Here is a 17951-nt window from a genome sequence, read left to right on the forward strand (position 1 = left end):
AAGGGCTTTTTCTTAACCATGGAAAGAATCCTGCAATCATCCTCCGCTGCTGTCTTCTGTTGACATAAAGGGACATACAGGTCTTTTTGCGTAACTGAATTCAACAGTGCATTTTTTCCCCTCAGAACATACCAGACTTTTGATTTGGACACTACTAATATTCTTGAGATCTCTCTGATGGAATTTTTGTGGTTTTTGCAGCCTAAGGATGACCCGTTTTACTTGCATTGAGAGCTCTTTTGATTGCATGTTATGGTCCAGACCTTTTATCTGCTTAACTGATGATGAAATAACAAGAGAATTGTCGATGAAACAGCGTTTAAATAATTTGTCCAATTATTTATGGTCCCCTTCCTCCAATTTGGATGTGAATATCCTCAAATTAAAGCTGAGAATCTGCACTTCATAGCTGTAAGTTGAATGTTTTGGTAAATAGGTAAAATAATAAAACTGTCAGTGTCCAAAAATATATGGACCTAATTGTATATGTAGTTTTAAATGTCTTTATTATAATTTTTACATTTTTTTCAGTTGGATTATGTCTGATGAAGTTTCATTCTTTTTTTAGTGATGAATACACTCTTCTATGGACACTCTAAAGGTGACCCATTATTTTTTATTTATATATTATATTCACTGTACTGTATTACTCTTAAACACCCTTGTTGTGTTTATATTTTCACATATAAATGTATTATCATTTAACTTAATGCATCAATATATATTCTCAAAAGTGTAAAATGGTATTTTCCTCAATGCATGTTCATGTAGGGAGACCAGATGATATTTACCAAAGAGTTTGTTTACTGCATGAAGAGAATCTCCTTATCTTCAAGTTTGGCATTTTAAATATCACCATCTGATACACATGTCACATGTATTATCAACATGGTGAAAGTGTGACGATCCTCAGTTCAGCTCAGTTTATTACTTGACCAACTTTTCCCCCTGCTACAAATCATCTTTTCATACAGTGAATGTTTATAAGAAACATGGCTGTGACCACCCAGGTCATCTGTTTTTTTTATAAACTTTAAATCTGCTGAATAAAGGGTTTTGATTCATATTCATTTTAATCTCATTTAAATTTACAGTAATCAGCCTGCTTGGTAACCCAGACAGCAACGACACAACTGCAGGAGATTATTAAACTGTTCCAAAATGATTAATGTTGAACAATCAAGTCTCTCTGCACTGTGGGATAAATGAATCCTGTAAGAGTTTAGGTTTAGGTGTTTAGAGGACTGTTGTCTTCAGTAAAACCTCTTTATCTAACAAACAGATGTTATTACAAAGGTCTGTTCATACTACTTGATTATCTGTGTATTCATGCTTTTCATGCCTTGTAATTTTTTCTCTCTTAATTTTATATTGTTGTGTCCTAACTGATTATATTTGGTTTGAACAGCTTCCAACAAGGCTGTTGTGACTCTGCAACCCAACTGGCCTCTGATATACAGAAGAGAGACGATCATGTTTAGATGTGAGATCCACGACGGAGACACAGAGTGGGTGTATGAATGGAAGAGTCCACATGACACATTTCCAAATAACAGTGAATACAGGATTAGCAAAGCTTCTTCACACCACAGTGGAAACTACAGCTGTAGAGGCAAAATGAGAAATGCACAACACATTTCAACAGAGTGGAGTGCTAACATCACAGTGACAGTATCTTATTGTAAGTCTGATCCCATTCAATTTTACACTGAAAATATTAAATATTCAAGAAAATATATTTTTGTTAATACATATTTAGATAGTGTATAATTAAGATTACATCACATATTTACATGCAAAATAAAATATCTATAATAGATAAAATGATACCACTTTAGATCAGATATATTTGCTGTCTAGAGACTAAAGTTTTATCATAACATGTTTTCATTCTGAGAAAATCACTTTCCAACAGATCGACCTGCAGCTGTCTTCACTGTGTCTCCATCATGGCTGAGTCCTGGAGACTCAGTGACTCTGAGCTGTGAGGTTGAACATCCATCTGCAGGATGGAGGTTTTACTGGTATAAGGCTGTTCCCAAAGTATATAGGCACCTTTATTACATCTATGAGCTGCTACCTGGTAGCATCAAAGGGACTGAAAAGGATTCCTACATCATTCATGGGCCGACACACACAGCAGGATATACGTGTAGAGCTGGAAGAGGAGACCCAGTGTATTACACTAGATACAGCAAACATGGGTTTGTTTGGTCTGGAGGTGAGTTTGTTTGTTTTTGTCTCCTTCTGTCAAGACACACTTGTGATGTAATTATCCGGTTATTGATTGTGGTGAACCTATGACATTTCTCCATCAAGTCTAGATTTCAATTCAACACACTCACCAAACATAATGTTGATGTTGAAATATTTTACATACTGGACTGAGTTGGATTTCCTTCTTTTTATCTTCAGTTGATCTGAAAGCATTAAAGCACCAAAAACTGACATATTAGTATTTTACTTGTTGAAACCAAACTCTCCTCTTTGCAATGAACACTTTGGATATCTGAGATCATCTTACAGACAATACTGATTACTTTTACTGACACAGCAGTTGGACGGGTGTGGTTAAATGAGACTATCTGTTCATCAGGCAACTTATAGACAAACAAAACAGTCAAAATCTAATAATTAAAAACCAGAAAAGTCAGCAGGCAACAAAGCAGGTAAATGGACAAAATGCAGAAACAACTAGAAACCTGAGAAAACTCAGGCAGATGAGAAAAAATAGTCAAAACATCCGTAAAACAGCTCAAACCACTCTGTAGCACACTTCCTGTCTCCACTGTCAGTCCATATGCTCTGTATGTTCTTAACACTCAGTTTCACCTAAACACAGCACCTGATGCACCGTTTATATGATTCAGATGTTTTCATTCTCACGATAAATAGTGTTAAAAGTACAAAAAAGAGAATTATTTCCATTGTGATATTTTTTTATTTAGTATCTCTGTTTTTCTTTACATGTTTTTCAGATGTTCATTCAGCAATGACTCTCAAAGTGAGTCCTGACAGAGTTCAGCATTTCCATTCTGACTCTGTCTCACTGAGCTGTGAAGGAAGCTTTACTGAGTGGAGAGTGAGGACCTTTCCTGAGGACCGCTACTTGTTATACAGGTCAGACTGTTATGACTGGAGGTCCATGACTGGATCCACATGCAGAATCTACAGATCACGGCAGAGACATGCAGTGTACTGGTGTGAGTCTGGATCAGGAGAGTTCAGCAATGCAGTCAACATCACTAGACAGTGTATGTTTTCATTACATATATTTTATTTTCATCTTGTATTTAAATTATTTTCAACATGGTGTCACTAAGTACACTTCCTGTGTAGACCAAAAAGTTATATACTTTACCCTTTTGATAGAAAAAATATGTTGTATTGTTTTTTTTAACATAAACTAAAAGCCTGTTAAATTATTATTGCTTAAGATTGTAGTAATTTTTACAAAAAACAGTCCATTCAATATCATTTAAATTAGTAAAGGGCTTGCCTCTCAACAAAAAACTCAGCCATGAAACAAATTAAAGTTTCTTCATATTTAGATAAAAATTCTAAATCAATATTTAATAGATTCAAATGGGCTTGGTTAACAGCTGTTTTGGTGTGCAACAAGACCTTTCTTTATTCTTGATGATTAAATTAAAACACTGATTTAGTTTGAGGTGTTTTTTTGACAATAGCCATCCACTGTTTCTTTCATGTGTACCTGCTCCAGAGCGAACTAGCTATAGCTATATTTACAGTTACAAGACACGTGTGTAATAAAGCTCAAATGTTGGGTCTTTGTTCAGCTACACTGATTCTTTGAGATATATTAGTTGGAGAAAATTAAATGTATATGTGTGATCTCTTCTTATAGTTTTATATAATCTTGTTCTAAAGGTCATCAGCTGATCTCTGATTTTAACTTCTTATTCTTTGACTGTTTTACAGATGTGGATATTATCCTGGTGAGCCCTGTGCATCCTGTGGCTGAGGGAGATTCTGTTATTCTTGGCTGCAAACTGAGCACAGGAGAACTACTTTACAACGTGTCTTACTATCAAAATGACAAACTTATCCAAAATGATACCAGAGGAGAGCTGAATATCTCAGCAGTGTCAAAGTCAGACGAAGGCTTCTACAAGTGTAAATACTCAGGAGATGAATCACCGCAGAGTTGGATGTCAGTTCAGGGTGAGTAGGAAATGTGGTCAATCAGAAATGAAAGTTTATAGGTTGCGTTTCAGCTGATTTAACATATTGGACTAACTTGTCTTACACTGTACATCAGGACCCTTTCAATAATGATCCATCTTAATACAAATGTAAATGAAATATAATACTGCTTAACCCTCCTGTTGTCCTCAGGTCAAAGAAGGACAGGAGGAAGGAAGGAAGGAAGGAAGGAAGGAAGGAATGAGGAAGGAAAGGAGTAAGGAGGTAGGGAGGAAGGAAAGGAGGAAGGAAGGTAGGAAGGAAGGAAGTGAGGAAAGAAGGTAGGGAGGAAAGAAGGAAGGAAGGAAGGAAAGGAGGAAGGATGGAAGGAAGGAAGTAAAGTAGGAAAGAAGGAAGGAAGGAATAAAGAAGGAAGGAAGGAAGGAAGGAAGGAAGGAAAGGAGTAAGGAGGGAAGGAAGGAAGGAAGGAAGGAAGGAAGGAAGGAAGGAAGGAAGGAAGGAAGTATGGAAGGGAGAGGGAGCAAAGAAAGTGGGAAGGAGGGGAAGAACGAAGGAAAAATTAAAGAAAGAGGGAGGAAGGAAGGAAAGAAGGAAGGAAGGAAGGAAAGAAGGAACAGTCAAAAGAGATGGGGTCAATTTGACCCGGGAGGACAACAGGAGGGTTAAAGACTTTGTCAATTCAGTTTAAGAAAAGTGTTATACAAGTGAATTAAACGTATAACTAGTTGTCATTTATTATCTATTATAGCAGTGCCAGTGTCCAGGCCTGAAGACTCTTCATCTCTTATACCATTAATTGTTGGGCCGGTTTGTGGAGTTGTATTTATTATTGTTTTGCTCCTGTTGTATTTCTACAGTCGATCCAAAGGTGAGACCTTTTCCTTCTGAATTTAAGTGTTTTATGATTTAATTATTCAAATACAAAGCTGTATTCTGATGTCATGATGTGGAATAACTAAAAAGTAATTTAAAAAACAAAACCATGTAAAAAACAAATATCCTTTTCACAGATTCACACTCTATCAGGTTCGTACAAAACTCTCCTCTCTGTTTTGAATGTAACAGCAGTACCTTCAATGTAACATCTTAAATTCATTGTATTTGTTAAAATATTTTAGGCCAATCCAGTCTGAGAGAACCAATCAGGACTCTGCCGCACATAACATGGTCAACCTGAATGAAACTCCAGATCATGTATACTCCTCTCTTCTCCATGGTCAGTCTACTACATTTCTATTACTCCTTTTCTAGATTCAGGTCAATTGGTTTGAATGAATATTAACCTTCGTGTCGTCCTCCCGGGTCAAATTGACCCCGTCTGTTCCTTCTTTCCGTCCTTCCGTCTGTCCTTCCTCCCTCCTTCTTTCTTTCCTTCATCTCTCTTTCCTCCCTTCCTTCCTTCCTTCCTTCCTTCCTCCATCCCCCCTTTCTTCCTTCCTTCTGTCCTTCCTTCCTCCCTCCCTCCTTCTTTACTTTCCTCATTCCTTCCTTCCTTCCTTCCTTCCTTTCCTTCCTTTCCATCCTTCCCATCCTTCCTCCCTTCCTTCTTTCCTCCCTCTCTCCTTCTCTCTTTCTTTCCTCCCCTACGTTCCTCCCTTCCTTCTTTCATCTGTCCTTCTTTCCTTCCTTCCTCCCTTCCTGTTTTCCTTTCTCCCTCCCTCCCTCCTTCCTTCTTCCCTCCCTCCCTCACCTTCCTTCCTTCCTCCTTCCTTCCTTCCTTCCTTCCTTCCTTCCTTCCTTCCTTCCTTCCTTCCTCCCTCCCTCCCTCCCTCCCTCCCTCCTTTCCTTCCTCCCTCCCTCCCTTCCTCCCTTCTTTCCTTCCTTCTTCCTTCCTCCCTCCCTTCCTCCCTTCCATCCTCCCGTCCTTCCTTGACTCGAAGACAACAGGAGGGTTAACCAAAAGTCAATGAGAGACTTAATAGGCTTGTATCAGTAACGTGTCCACACAAGTCCATACTGAGGTTCAGATGAAGTTTAATACTGTTTATTGATTGAAAAACAACAAAAAAGACTGACAAGCAGTTGTTGCATTATAATTATTAAACAATACCTGATGTGATACGATGTGATAATGTAGTGACGACGATGACAGTCAACAGAAAATATCAGAGCCCTTCTAACACCCTTTGTTTAACTCACGCCACCACCCAAATGAACTCGTAAAACAAAAGGAAACCACACCCATGTGTCAGTCAACGTATGTGACAGAACGTGTGCAGCCAAAGCAAATACATAAACACATTCAAATATACATTTTCGCTCTTACAGTAACAATACATAAGACAGCAACCTGTTGTTGATCTCAGTAAATAAACCAATGGATCAGTTTGAGGAACAGTCTCAAAGATTTGTCACATAACCTGTTTCTTCTACCACATGCACAAAAGATCAGACTAGAACATGGTTTTAAATTGTTGTTATTGACCCAAAACTATTAGACTTTTGACTAGATTCCAAAAATATTATCACCATTATGGTGTTAGGACTTTGTAGTCTTGGTCGTGATTTATTAAGCATCAATGTCTACTAAGAAACTAAAGACTCCAAAACATCTAAGATTCCCTGTTGTTACACTTATCCACACCATTAAAATTAAATTTAAAAAAAATAAGAAAAGAAACATGAGGATATTTGTTATAAAAGTGATGTTTGATTGGTATCATGCAATTAAAAATGATTCATTTGATTCTCACCAGTCTTTTACTCACAGGTGATGTTTGTGTCTATGAATCAATCAGAGGCTCTGAAGACCCTGAAAACGGTAGAGTATACACCTTAACATGGAGCAGTCTGAAACGCAACAATTGCATCATTTAAGTGAAAATAATTCACAAAACAAAACCAACAAATATCCTTTTCACAGTTTCACGCTTCATTATTTTGGTTGCAAAACTGTCTTTATTAATAATGTGTAAAAGGATTTCTAAATATGGATATGTGTGAATGTGTGCATTAATCCACAAATGTGTATTCAGATTTACAAGAGTATCAATACTTGAGAATGTGTTGACAAATTTGTAAATATGTACACTCGGGCTGGGTGATATCTCAGACTGGTTTCATACATTCAAATTCTTGGTTTTGGTCAGTGTTTAAAATGTATAAATCATAAAAGTTATTTGATCAGGCTGTTAACATTAGCAGAGTCATGACAGTCCTGCACCACATGCACACCTACCACAGGATAGATGTCTCTGAATATCTCATAGTGAATTTAACAGTTATATCTATGAGACAGACAGACTGTAAATAACTCTGCATACTGATCTGTGCTCTTGGTTTGTTTTTAGATGTTTATGTCAACTCTGGAGCACAAAGTCAGAATCTGAAACGAACCAATCGGCAACGTTGAGAGCTGAAAGGTGGGACTTCTATGTGAGACTTTAAGTGAGACAAGTGAATCATAATCGTACCTTTCCAGCGTCTATCTGCACATCTTTTGAACAGAAGGTTATCAATTCAAACCTCCGCCTGGGGCAAGGATGTTTAACTGCAGTACAGTGTGGGCTCTTTGTAAATTATGTAGTAATGGAGAATAGTAAAACCTCTCAGTAAATATGTATATACTGTACATTTTTGTATTCCATATAATACACATATAGATAGAAGAAACTGTAGCTGTTAAACTGAAAATAGAACAAAGAAACATATGTGTATGAACCAGGCGCGGAGTTCCGGTCCTCTGAAATGAGGCCAACGCCGAAGTAACTTAAAACTGCATTCTATCAAAAGGCCACCAGGGGGCGACCGTTTTGGTGTCAAAAGGACTTCCGCCTCTATACAAGTCAATGGAGAATTCACCAACTTCTCACTTGATTTATAACCTCAGTAAACGTTTTCAAAATGTGTTTATGGTCTCAATCGCTACTTTAAAGCCTTCTTCAATGCAGTATGATGTTCATTTGGGACATTTTGGCCTCCCTGATTTTATATGTGACGATAAAGCAGGGTATGCATTAGGGCGTGGCTACGTCGTGATTGACAGGTTGATTGGTTCACAGGTTCAGGAGGGCGCCTCTTGCTCCTCCTGATGCCCATATAAATAGAATCCGTGTTTTTATTTTACCCGGCATGTTCAAGATGGCTCTGCCCTGATCCGAAACTTTTCGCTTCCAAGCAGCAGTCCACAAACCAATGGGTGACATCACGGATGTTACGTCAACCATTTTATATACAGTCTATGGTATGAACCCAATAAGATAGTATTGCATTCATTTTGTGCCATTATATAAATGTTTTCCTTCTTCAGAAGCCGAAATAGATCATGATGTTATTGCATGAAGTAGAAACCAGTGTTATGAAAGTTAACAACAGTTGTTCAATGCAGTAAATTGAAGGAAAATAATATTGGACCTCATGTTGTTGCCACAACAATAAGCAAGGACACTTCAGGGAATTGAACCCTGAAAAACATGAGTTCCATTACCAGCGATCTGTAGGCTACATGGAAGAGAAAGCAAAATCTGTATTAGCAGAATATTATTTGAAGCTATTGTTGTTGTGACATACTTTTACTTCATGTTGTTTATCAAATGTATGTTCATAGTGCAGCTTCATATTTAACCTATGAGTAACTGAAATGTTGAGAATACATGTTACAGTTATACATGCTTTTGTAATGCAGGAAAAAGAAAACAGTGTTAATTATTAGATTCATTAAGCACAATAAATGATTTCAGAAAAGTTAGTTTATACTGTTTTTCATGTGTAATGTCTGTTATTTTTCTTTTTGGAATTCTCTCACAATCTCATGTGCCAAACAAATGTGAACATGTGACTGAAACCTATATTTCCTACATGATGAGAAACATTCAGCTTTCCCTTCGTTGGATCAGATGTTTGACCAACAACATCACTTTTAATAGAAACTCTTCATTTAGATGTCAGTGTTTGGATCATAAAGACATAAAGTTAACAGATAAATGTTCTTTGATGAGAACTTTTATGAATAAATTCAACATTTGTAGCTTTTCTTCTCCTTGTTTGTACTTGTGAAGATATTTTAATGTGTTGAATTTATTTACTCACTTGTTTGACTGCACTTCAGCCTGAAAACTGTTCGTCCTGAGACTCTGAGACCTCAACACCCTCATTTACATATCAGGGTAAGCCAATCACAGGCAGAGTAGGGCGGGTCTTGGCCCTGCATGGTCAAAAGAATGAATTAAGGCAGGCTTGTTAAAGAGACTGTTCATATTTGGGAAAAATGCAGAATTAACACTGAAGCAGTAAATTCTGTTGTGAATGAGTTTAACAGATCTGTCAAAACAGATTTTAGCCACATATTAATGAGAGCTCTTCAGGATTAAACGATGAACAAGAGAACTTCAAGCTCTGGACTTTCTTCAGTCTCATCAGGGAATGAAACAAACAGCAATGGTAAGACTTCATATGGACATTTTACAAACCATCATCAGGGGAAGAACTGTTCATATCCTTACATTTACTTAAGTAAAAGTACCAGTACATCAATGTACACAATTCTCCGTTACAAGTTAAAGTCTTGTGGGAAATATCTCATGTTAATGTTACTCTACTTTCCACCACTGTGCATCATTATAGCCTGAGGACAGAAACAACTCACATTTTAAACACTTTTTTAACTATAATCGAATCAAACTTTGGGTGAAATAAAACGTATAGCCTACTATTTTGTTATGTATTGTACACTAAACTGAGATCGTAAACTGGATTGGACCCGGTCTGTGAACGTGTCCAGGATTAAAATGAAAGCAGACAGATGAGTGTAACTTTATGAGTCATGTCGGTATTTGTTATAACATATCGAGTTCTTCCGATGATGGAAACTCAAGAAGGGTGTACCATAAAATGAGTAATGATTATTCACAGTTGAGCAATTACATTTCCTGCAACGGTTTTCTTTTTTTTTTTTTGTATTTTCGGTTAACATCACGGCGGTAATGCTCACGTCGTGCCTTTTGAATGTCGCCGCGTCTGGTTTCAGAATGAATTATTGAGAACACCCATATCACGCCATATGTAGTTGTGACTTTACATTAAACATATTAACACTTCTACATGCCCTTTTACGGCCTGGGGCGTAATTTCCACTGGGGACGGGGACTCTCCCCCATGCAGGAACCTCGTCTGCCCACTCTCAAAACAGCCAATTCTAATACATCTTTAGAAGCTGCTGTCATTCAGTATAGCTGCAATGATGACGGGAAATTTAAGGGAACCTGATCTTACATTGTTGAGGGACTGATCCTCCTGTTTTTCCACTTCTTACTGTTATGATAGCGTTATAGTCATGAAGTAGAGCTGTACTATAATATAGCATTATGACCAACTTAATTATTTCCTGGATTTTGTATCACCATAGTCCCTAAAGATTCAAACCGAAAACATTTTTCTGGCAGAGGACCCCCCAGACCCCTCGTTTTTATGCAAAATACAAGAAAAATTGTAGAAGAACAGCAGCACTAATCACTGTGTATCAGATAACGTCTGTGGTGATTTACAACATATTTATTTTAATGTATGTCTGTAAACACATCTATCTATATCTCCAACACACTACAATATGTATCCAGAAAGTTTTGTGATAATTAAATCAGTTTCTTTTGGTTTTACATTATCATTCACTTATTTGTGTTTTTATTATTTTCTCATTGTATGATTTCCTTTGTGTCTTTGTGTTTCTGTCAGCTTCACCTGCAAATCTTTTGTTAACAATAGAGGTAGAAAACAGCATTGTATGTTATTTTATTTAATATATATTTACAGTCCTCAATAAAACATTTTATGTATTACTATGTTATGTTTTGCATTTTATTCTAACATCCAGATGCAATAGATATATATTCATGAGACAAAAATACTTGACTGCATTTGTGAAAACTGAAGATTTTTAAATGCTGAATGTATTCAGGGATAAAATTCTTTACAATAGAAATGACTAATGTGTAGTTGTAGTCCACATTGTTTCTGACATGAGAATCAAGGTTTGATGTTGTAGATTTTCCTTCTCACACCTGTGATGACTGAACTTTGACCTCATGTGTTCATGACTCCTCTCCTCTGTCTCCTCTCACAGGGAGAAGATGATCTGCAGGATCCTTCTGCTCATCAGCCTGACCTCCTGTGTCTCTGGTTAGTTTACATCCTCACTTCATCATCCAAAAAGAGAAAAGTCAAAAGATTTGATGACTTTAGTTGTAAAATATATCAGTGAAAACATCAACAGAACTATTAAAGCCAGTAGAAACTCTTCATCACAGCTGAGAAGATGATTTATATTCAATTATTGCTTAGATTGTATTTATTATTGGTATCAAGCATGACCTTTTTACTGGTGTATTTTTAAACAGTTTCCCTCTCTGTCTCCTCAACAGGAACATTTGAAGTGAAAGTGACACAGACCTCCTATCAGGCAGAGGAGAACCACAACATCACACTGGAATGGATGTTTACAACCAAACCTGACAGTTCCTCCACCTCACTGAATATCTACTGTGAAATGTTCATTGATCACAATGACCCAGTCCTGTATCATGTACATGAGGGTGATGAGGTCCCAGAGTCTCAGGATGAACAGTTTGCAGGACGAATTCAGAGTGACAAAGACGCTCTCAGAGAAGGACGAATCAGACTTCATGTGTCCAGACTCAGGACGGATGACTCGGGTCTGTACACGTGTGATGTGAAAACAGATTATGGTGTGAGCTCTGACAGATGCCTCCTCAATGTCACTGGTAAGATGATTAATTAAAACTCAGAAAGCCTTTTTAATGCATGTTATCAGTGATGTACAGACTGGACTGCTAAACTTAATGAGTGTGGTTGCACTCAGCAGTCACTGTGTTGTTAAAAATATGCTGTATGTGGACACAAACATCACCAGGTTCAAACCCAAACAGTCCAGAGTTTAATTTTGGACATGAACAGTGTGAAGTGTAACACTGTAGTAGGAGAGTTGAATGTTGGGATAACTTAATTTGTGGAATACAAGTACAATTATTCTTCTTCTTCTGTCCTTTACAGCAGCTGTTGATCAGCCAGAACCTCAGAAACCTACTGAGAGACCACAACCAGAGAGTCAGGGAAGGATCGGCCTCTACGTTGGACTGACAGCAGCTGGACTCGCCGTCTGTGCTGGACTCTGCTTGGCCTTCAGACTTTGTTTAACTAAATATTCTGATAAGACAGGACTTAGTTTTAGATCACGTTCCTACTCAGCTAATTCAAGTAAAAATGAACAGACCACAATGACTATGGTGTTGTGACAGTTACATTTCTCATCACTGATTTTCTCTGCACATCCAACCTGACTTCTGATGTTTTGAGCCTGAGAAACACGATGAGAGTGTGAGAGAGGAGATCAACATCCATTTACACCCATCAGGACTAACAGGACTCTGTCTGAAGTATCACCCTTTTCTATCAAAGTGGATGTAAATAATAAGGGTAAATAATGCTTCAGTATCAGTGATAGTTCTTTATGTTTGGCACAAAATAGTAACATAATTTATTTAATTTGTAAAATATCAAATCTAATTTAATAATGAAATGTCTTTCCTGATGTACAGTTTATAATGTTTACATATTGTAAATGAATTAGTTTTTTATGAGAGAAGTTGTTATGTCTCTTTTGTGTCTTTTTGTCCATCTTGTTGGCAAGGTTACGATTTCTTTTGAATTGTAACCATGTTATTAAACTGTAAGTGTATTTGTTGTTCAAACTGAATTGTTTTAGCTTTCAACAAGATGTGAAACACTTCAGTTTATTAAACCACTACGTTCAGACATATTAATAACTATAAAACAAAAGACTTGTATGTTTCTGTTTTTAAGTCTTACCAGCAGTTTGCATCTTGTGCCGAACCCTCTGAAGTTCTGGTCATGAAGTCTTCTCTTGATCACTGATGAGGAAATGTACACATCTTTATTCTTGACTCACTGCACGGTCATAAAGGCTCCTCAATTTGAGACAGCTAGGACAAAGTATGTTTGAATGAACTGGTTAAGTAAATAGCTTGAACCCAGAAAGCAAGCTGAAACCCAGACACCTGAGGACAGTGAACAGAGTTGAACTGTCTGTGCAAACGAACATTGGACTGTGTACGTGACCAGATGCAGGATCCTTTCGTCATCAATCTACTATTGAAGTCGGAGATTTCTACTCAACAGTGTCCAGTCTTCTCATGAGTCTTGAGACTGTGAGAGCTGCACCCTACTTCGGCCGAGTAGTCTGTCTGTATTGCATGAAAGCTGTTTTGGGTTGTATGCATAATTTGATTCTGATATTCTGTAATAAATTCCTTAAATCTGAGATTGCTCTCAGTGTTATTAGTGAGTTTGTACATTTCTTGTCCTTTCACCACACAGAGCAGAGCTTTTGCCTCTACACAATTATTACTGTTAAATCATCTATGTTGTTATATAGGGTATATATTTTATATATAAATATATTTTTTTAATTTTATGTAAAGCATATTGAGTTGCCCCTGTGTTTGAAATGCACTATATAAATAAAGCTGCTTTGCCCTGATTACGCTTCATACTGACAGACAACTTCACCTGTGAGCTCTTATGTGCTGATCTAACATTGAAATGACACCCAAGAAAGTGTCCATTTACTTTTGAACCCTTAAACTTTTAGTACCATGTGTGTAAATACTGAAATATCCCACACATCTCTTTCAATATTAATGTAAACCTACTCAAATTAAAACTGAGACTCTGCACTTTAATGTAGTATCTAGAGCCTGAAGAACAAACGTGTGACTGTCCAAATACTTCCTGTCTGAACTGAACATCGCAGCTGTGCAGCTGTAGAATCAAAGTGTATTTCAACAAGTTCAGGTCTCAAAAGCTAAAAACTTTCATTTCATTTCACTAAGAGGATATTTTATACAGACTTAATGAGGGAGTTAGTCTTCCAGGATTATTGCACTGTGCTATAGTCAGTTTATAAGTGTGACGGTGAGGGAGAAGAAACTGCTCCTGTGTCTGCTGGTTTTAGTGAACAGGGCTCTGAAGCGACACCTAGTGGGGAGAAGTTGGAACAGGTTGAGTTGAGAGTTTGAAAGGTCCACAATGATTTTCTCTGCCTGCTTTCTGACTCTGAAGGTGTACAGGTAATAAAAGGCGGGCAGGTCAGCACCGAGGACCTTTGATCACTGATGAACGTCTAGATATCACCTGTGAATGTAGTTAGACTGTGAGTGATGTTGCTATAAAAATTAAACTTTATCACACATTTCAAAAATGAAAACAAAATATTTAAAAGCAGCTTTGAGTGTTGTGTTGTGTTGTGATGTTTCAGCAAAAGTGAAATCTGCAGTTAATCATTTAACAAGCTTCAGTGTCAAATGACAGATTCCCACTGAAATGTCTTAATGTCACATGTTCTGCCTCCTCTGATCTTTAACAGTCACCTGTTAGCAGGGACAGATCCTGGCTCATTTCTCACAATCTGAATCCAAATGGCTGAAATGAAAAAAAGATAATTCATGTGAAGACAGACTCACAGATGTTAATCACTGTAAGTTATCTTCTTCTCTGCTCAGGTGTGGATGACTTCATCCTCACAGTCACAGCTTTTATCAGAGAAGTGTCTGTTTGGTGTGTCAGGAGACACCAAATGGTTACAGTGTGAGTTCTCCTCATCAGTGTGTTCTCCTACCTCTCACTGATTTCAATATTTGAATGACTTTTTTATTCTTTACGATTAAAAAACTGTAAATTACATGAACACACCTTTTGTCCAGATCTTTTTATATTCTTGTCATCGATGCAGCTTGTAAAGAACTCTGTAACTATTTTGAGTATCAATAAAGTTTATTATCATTATTTTGTTGTTGCTGAAAGTTGTTCTTGAGAACTTTGGTGATTCTGATATCAAAAGACGCACAGAAGAGTCACAACAACTTCTCTCATATAAATAGATTTATTTACAATACGTACACATAATAATAACAATGATACAGTTTCCTTATAATTCTGATGGATTCTCTGTCAGACTGATGATTGATAACAGTTGAAACAAGTCTTAATGTTTGGTAATACTGTTGTTAATGATTAATGCTGCATAGCTTATTTCATTATTTAAATATGAAACAATAAATAAAACTGACTTCTTTTCTGCTGCATCAATGTTTTCAATCTTTCAATCCTCTTAAATAAAGAGAATCCTCCAGACACACCTTGTTAGTCTTGATGAGTCTGATTAGATGTTGATCTCCTCTCTCACTCTCTCATTCTGCTGGGTTCTCTCAGCTGAAAAGGTCAGAGGTTGGGTTGGATGTGCAGAGAAAAATCAGCAACTGACTGCAACCACAGACACATTAGTCTAAACTATTGTAGTTTAGATTATCTCTGAATACATGTAACGTTTTTTAAAATGTTTCTCAAGAGCAGTTATCTATCTCCGTCACAAGATTGCGCCAAATACCTCTTTTCAACGATGAAAGTGAAACAAATCCATACAATAAACCACTTATAATTTGGCCAGAGCAGAAGTTCCCCTGTACACCAAATGTCAAATGTTTGTGGTTTGCCAGTTCTGTTTCTCTGCTTTTTTGATCTGCTGTCAATGAGGTCATCCTTCACCATTTTCCCATTTCGGTCTTTTAAAGAATCTAAGAAGAATGCATATGCTCACATGTAAAACCAGGTCTCTAAAATCTACTACACTGATTACAGAGACTCAGATGTTACTGAGTGATAATAAGTCTCAAAGTTGTTGCATCTGTAGAAACTAGTCATGATGCAGAATGACTCGTTTCAGAGTGAATTTTAATACACCGGTCAAAGTGGTGATCAAGAACAGACTGTTTAGTTTAGTTCACCTTGTTGGTTTATAAATAACAGGATTGAATTATAAATATAAAACACACACTCATTACCTTTAATGTCTTCATTCTAAATCAATTACAGATTCAGAAGACAGCAGCTCTGAGTTGATGAGCTGCAGATAAAGAAGAGAGGTAAGGTAAGTGTCACAGTGCACGAGAGGACAGAAATGAACTGTCATAACAAAAGTGTCAGAGCTGCTGAAGTGGAAATTGTGAGACGTGTTAAGAATAAACAGAGAAGTGGTTGAAAATCACATTGCAGAAACACTGTGGTTTTTTGCAGAGATATGAAACCTACATCAGTTCCCTTTTGTTATGATATCACATTATATGAGCAGCTGCATCCGCCCACTCCTTCCATATTGTAGCTGTTGTTTTATTATAATAATAATAATAATAATAATAATAATTATTATTATTATTATTATTATTGTTATTATTATTATTATTATTATTATTATTATTATTATTATTATTATTATTATTATTATTAGGAGTCTCAGCGGCTTTCCAGCTTCAGCTGCTGCAGACCTCAGTACAGTGAGTTTATAACTTTGAAAGGCTCAAATGAGAAAGTTGACGTGCAGCTCCAGAAAAAACTCACTGCCCTCCACTAACCTTTTGCAAATTAAACATTAAGCAGAAAATCGACCCAAAAAATGAAATAAACCAGTGCCAGTGAAGTTCCAACACGAAAGTAACATTAAATCCTTCCACAGCGACATCGTAGTCTTTTTGAATCATATGCGGACATTGATAGGTTCATACAGTAGGTTTATATACCAATGTGTGTGGTTGGTCAATTGCACTCTTTGCCAAGCAGAGCAAAGAGTTTCTTCTCAAAACACATTTAATTAAAGTGCTGTGTGTGTTTGTGTTGATGCATCTCTGTTTCCTCTCAAAGAGTGTTAAAGTGATGGAGAAGAAGCTGCTCCTGTGTCTGCTGGTTTTGGTGAACAGCGTTCTGAAGCGTCTCTCAGTTGGGCAAAGTTGCAACAGGTTGAGTTCAGGGTGTGAAAGGTCTGCAGAGATTTTCTCTGCCTGTTTTCTGACTCTGGAGATGAACAGTTCCTAAAAGACAGGCAGGTCAGCACCGATGACCTTTGATCACTGATGAACATATAAATATCACCAGTGGTATAGTCTGTGGTTAGACTGTGAGTGATGTTGCTATAAAAAGTGAAACTTTATCACACATCTCCAAAATGAAAACAAAATATTTAAAAGCAGCTTTGAGTGTTTAAACATGTGACCCCCATCCAAACTGCTCCAGATGTGAATGAACATCTGGCAGCAGGGACAGATTTTCAGATCCTGGTTCATTTCTTACAATCTGAATCCAACAAGATAATTCATGTGAAGACAGACTCACAGATGTTAGTTACTGTCAGTTATCTTCTTCTCTGCTCAGGTGTGGTTGACTTCATCCTCACAGTCGCAGCTTTGATCAGAGAAGTGTCTGTTTGGTGTGTCAGGAGACACCAAATGGTTATAGTTTGAGTTCTCCTCATGAGTGTGTTCTCCTACCTCTCACCGATTTTACAGCTTGAAGACACTTGAAACTTGTCATAGACGAGTCATCAATAAGAGAGATCAACAAGATACTGTAAAGTTATAGTCTAAATAAATATCTGCAGTATGTGTGTGTAGTTTTTGCCTCCTGAGTTTGATGTTTGTGCTGTTCAGCAGCCGACTCTGAAGTCCAGAGTGTTGAAGCTTGAAAAGTTGAAAATTATAATACAAATAAACATTAAACAAACTATTCGGCTTGTTTCCACAAATAAGTTACATGTTTCTGCACTTTTAGTCACAAACTTGATCTCCAACTCTTCTGTATGTTTTAGTCAAGTTACAACAAATCACACTTTACTTTATTATTATTTTCAGTATGCTGGAGTGGTATATACAGTAATAGATTTACATATTGAATCATATTTATTTAATACATTAGACACAAGATATGTT

General features: G+C 37.0%; 2 protein-coding genes across 3 annotated transcripts; both read left to right on the top strand.

Moving 5' to 3' along the window:
* Positions 1–2992: 2992 nt before the first annotated feature.
* Positions 2993–7519, top strand: LOC134006316 (low affinity immunoglobulin gamma Fc region receptor II-a-like). The gene is made up of 6 exons (XM_062445402.1): positions 2993–3254; positions 3943–4185; positions 4916–5035; positions 5178–5193; positions 5286–5383; positions 7458–7519. Exons 1-6 carry the CDS (start codon positions 2993–2995, stop codon positions 7517–7519), a joined length of 801 nt encoding a protein of 266 aa, XP_062301386.1.
* Positions 7520–9369: 1850 nt separating this feature from the next.
* Positions 9370–12899, top strand: LOC134005935 (butyrophilin-like protein 8). 2 transcript variants are annotated; one of them, XM_062444976.1, is made up of 4 exons: positions 9370–9546; positions 11225–11280; positions 11523–11882; positions 12172–12899. In XM_062444976.1, the coding sequence occupies exons 2-4, from the start codon at positions 11232–11234 to the stop codon at positions 12411–12413; spliced, it is 651 nt and encodes a 216-aa protein (XP_062300960.1). In that variant the 5' UTR covers positions 9370–9546; positions 11225–11231; the 3' UTR covers positions 12414–12899. The 2 variants fall into 2 exon arrangements, with proteins under 2 accessions (XP_062300960.1, XP_062300961.1); XM_062444977.1 differs by having other exon boundaries at positions 12175–12899.
* The last annotated feature ends 5052 nt before the right edge of the window (positions 12900–17951 follow it).

This window comes from Scomber scombrus, chromosome 23 (assembly GCF_963691925.1).
Source record: "Scomber scombrus chromosome 23, fScoSco1.1, whole genome shotgun sequence".
NCBI classification, from domain to species: domain Eukaryota; kingdom Metazoa; phylum Chordata; class Actinopteri; order Scombriformes; family Scombridae; genus Scomber; species Scomber scombrus.

Coding starts and splice junctions, on each gene's coding strand:
- LOC134006316 (XM_062445402.1), top strand. CDS start 2,993: ATGACTCTCAAAGTGAGTCCTGACAGAGTTCAGCATTTCCATTCTGAC. Junction 3,255..3,942: donor AGTCAACATCACTAGACAGT/GTATGTTTTCAT, acceptor ACTGTTTTACAG/ATGTGGATATTATCCTGGTG. Junction 5,384..7,457: donor ATACTCCTCTCTTCTCCATG/GTCAGTCTACTA, acceptor GTTTGTTTTTAG/ATGTTTATGTCAACTCTGGA.
- LOC134005935 (XM_062444976.1), top strand. CDS start 11,232: ATGATCTGCAGGATCCTTCTGCTCATCAGCCTGACCTCCTGTGTCTCT. Junction 11,281..11,522: donor CCTGACCTCCTGTGTCTCTG/GTTAGTTTACAT, acceptor TCTCCTCAACAG/GAACATTTGAAGTGAAAGTG. Junction 11,883..12,171: donor ATGCCTCCTCAATGTCACTG/GTAAGATGATTA, acceptor TGTCCTTTACAG/CAGCTGTTGATCAGCCAGAA.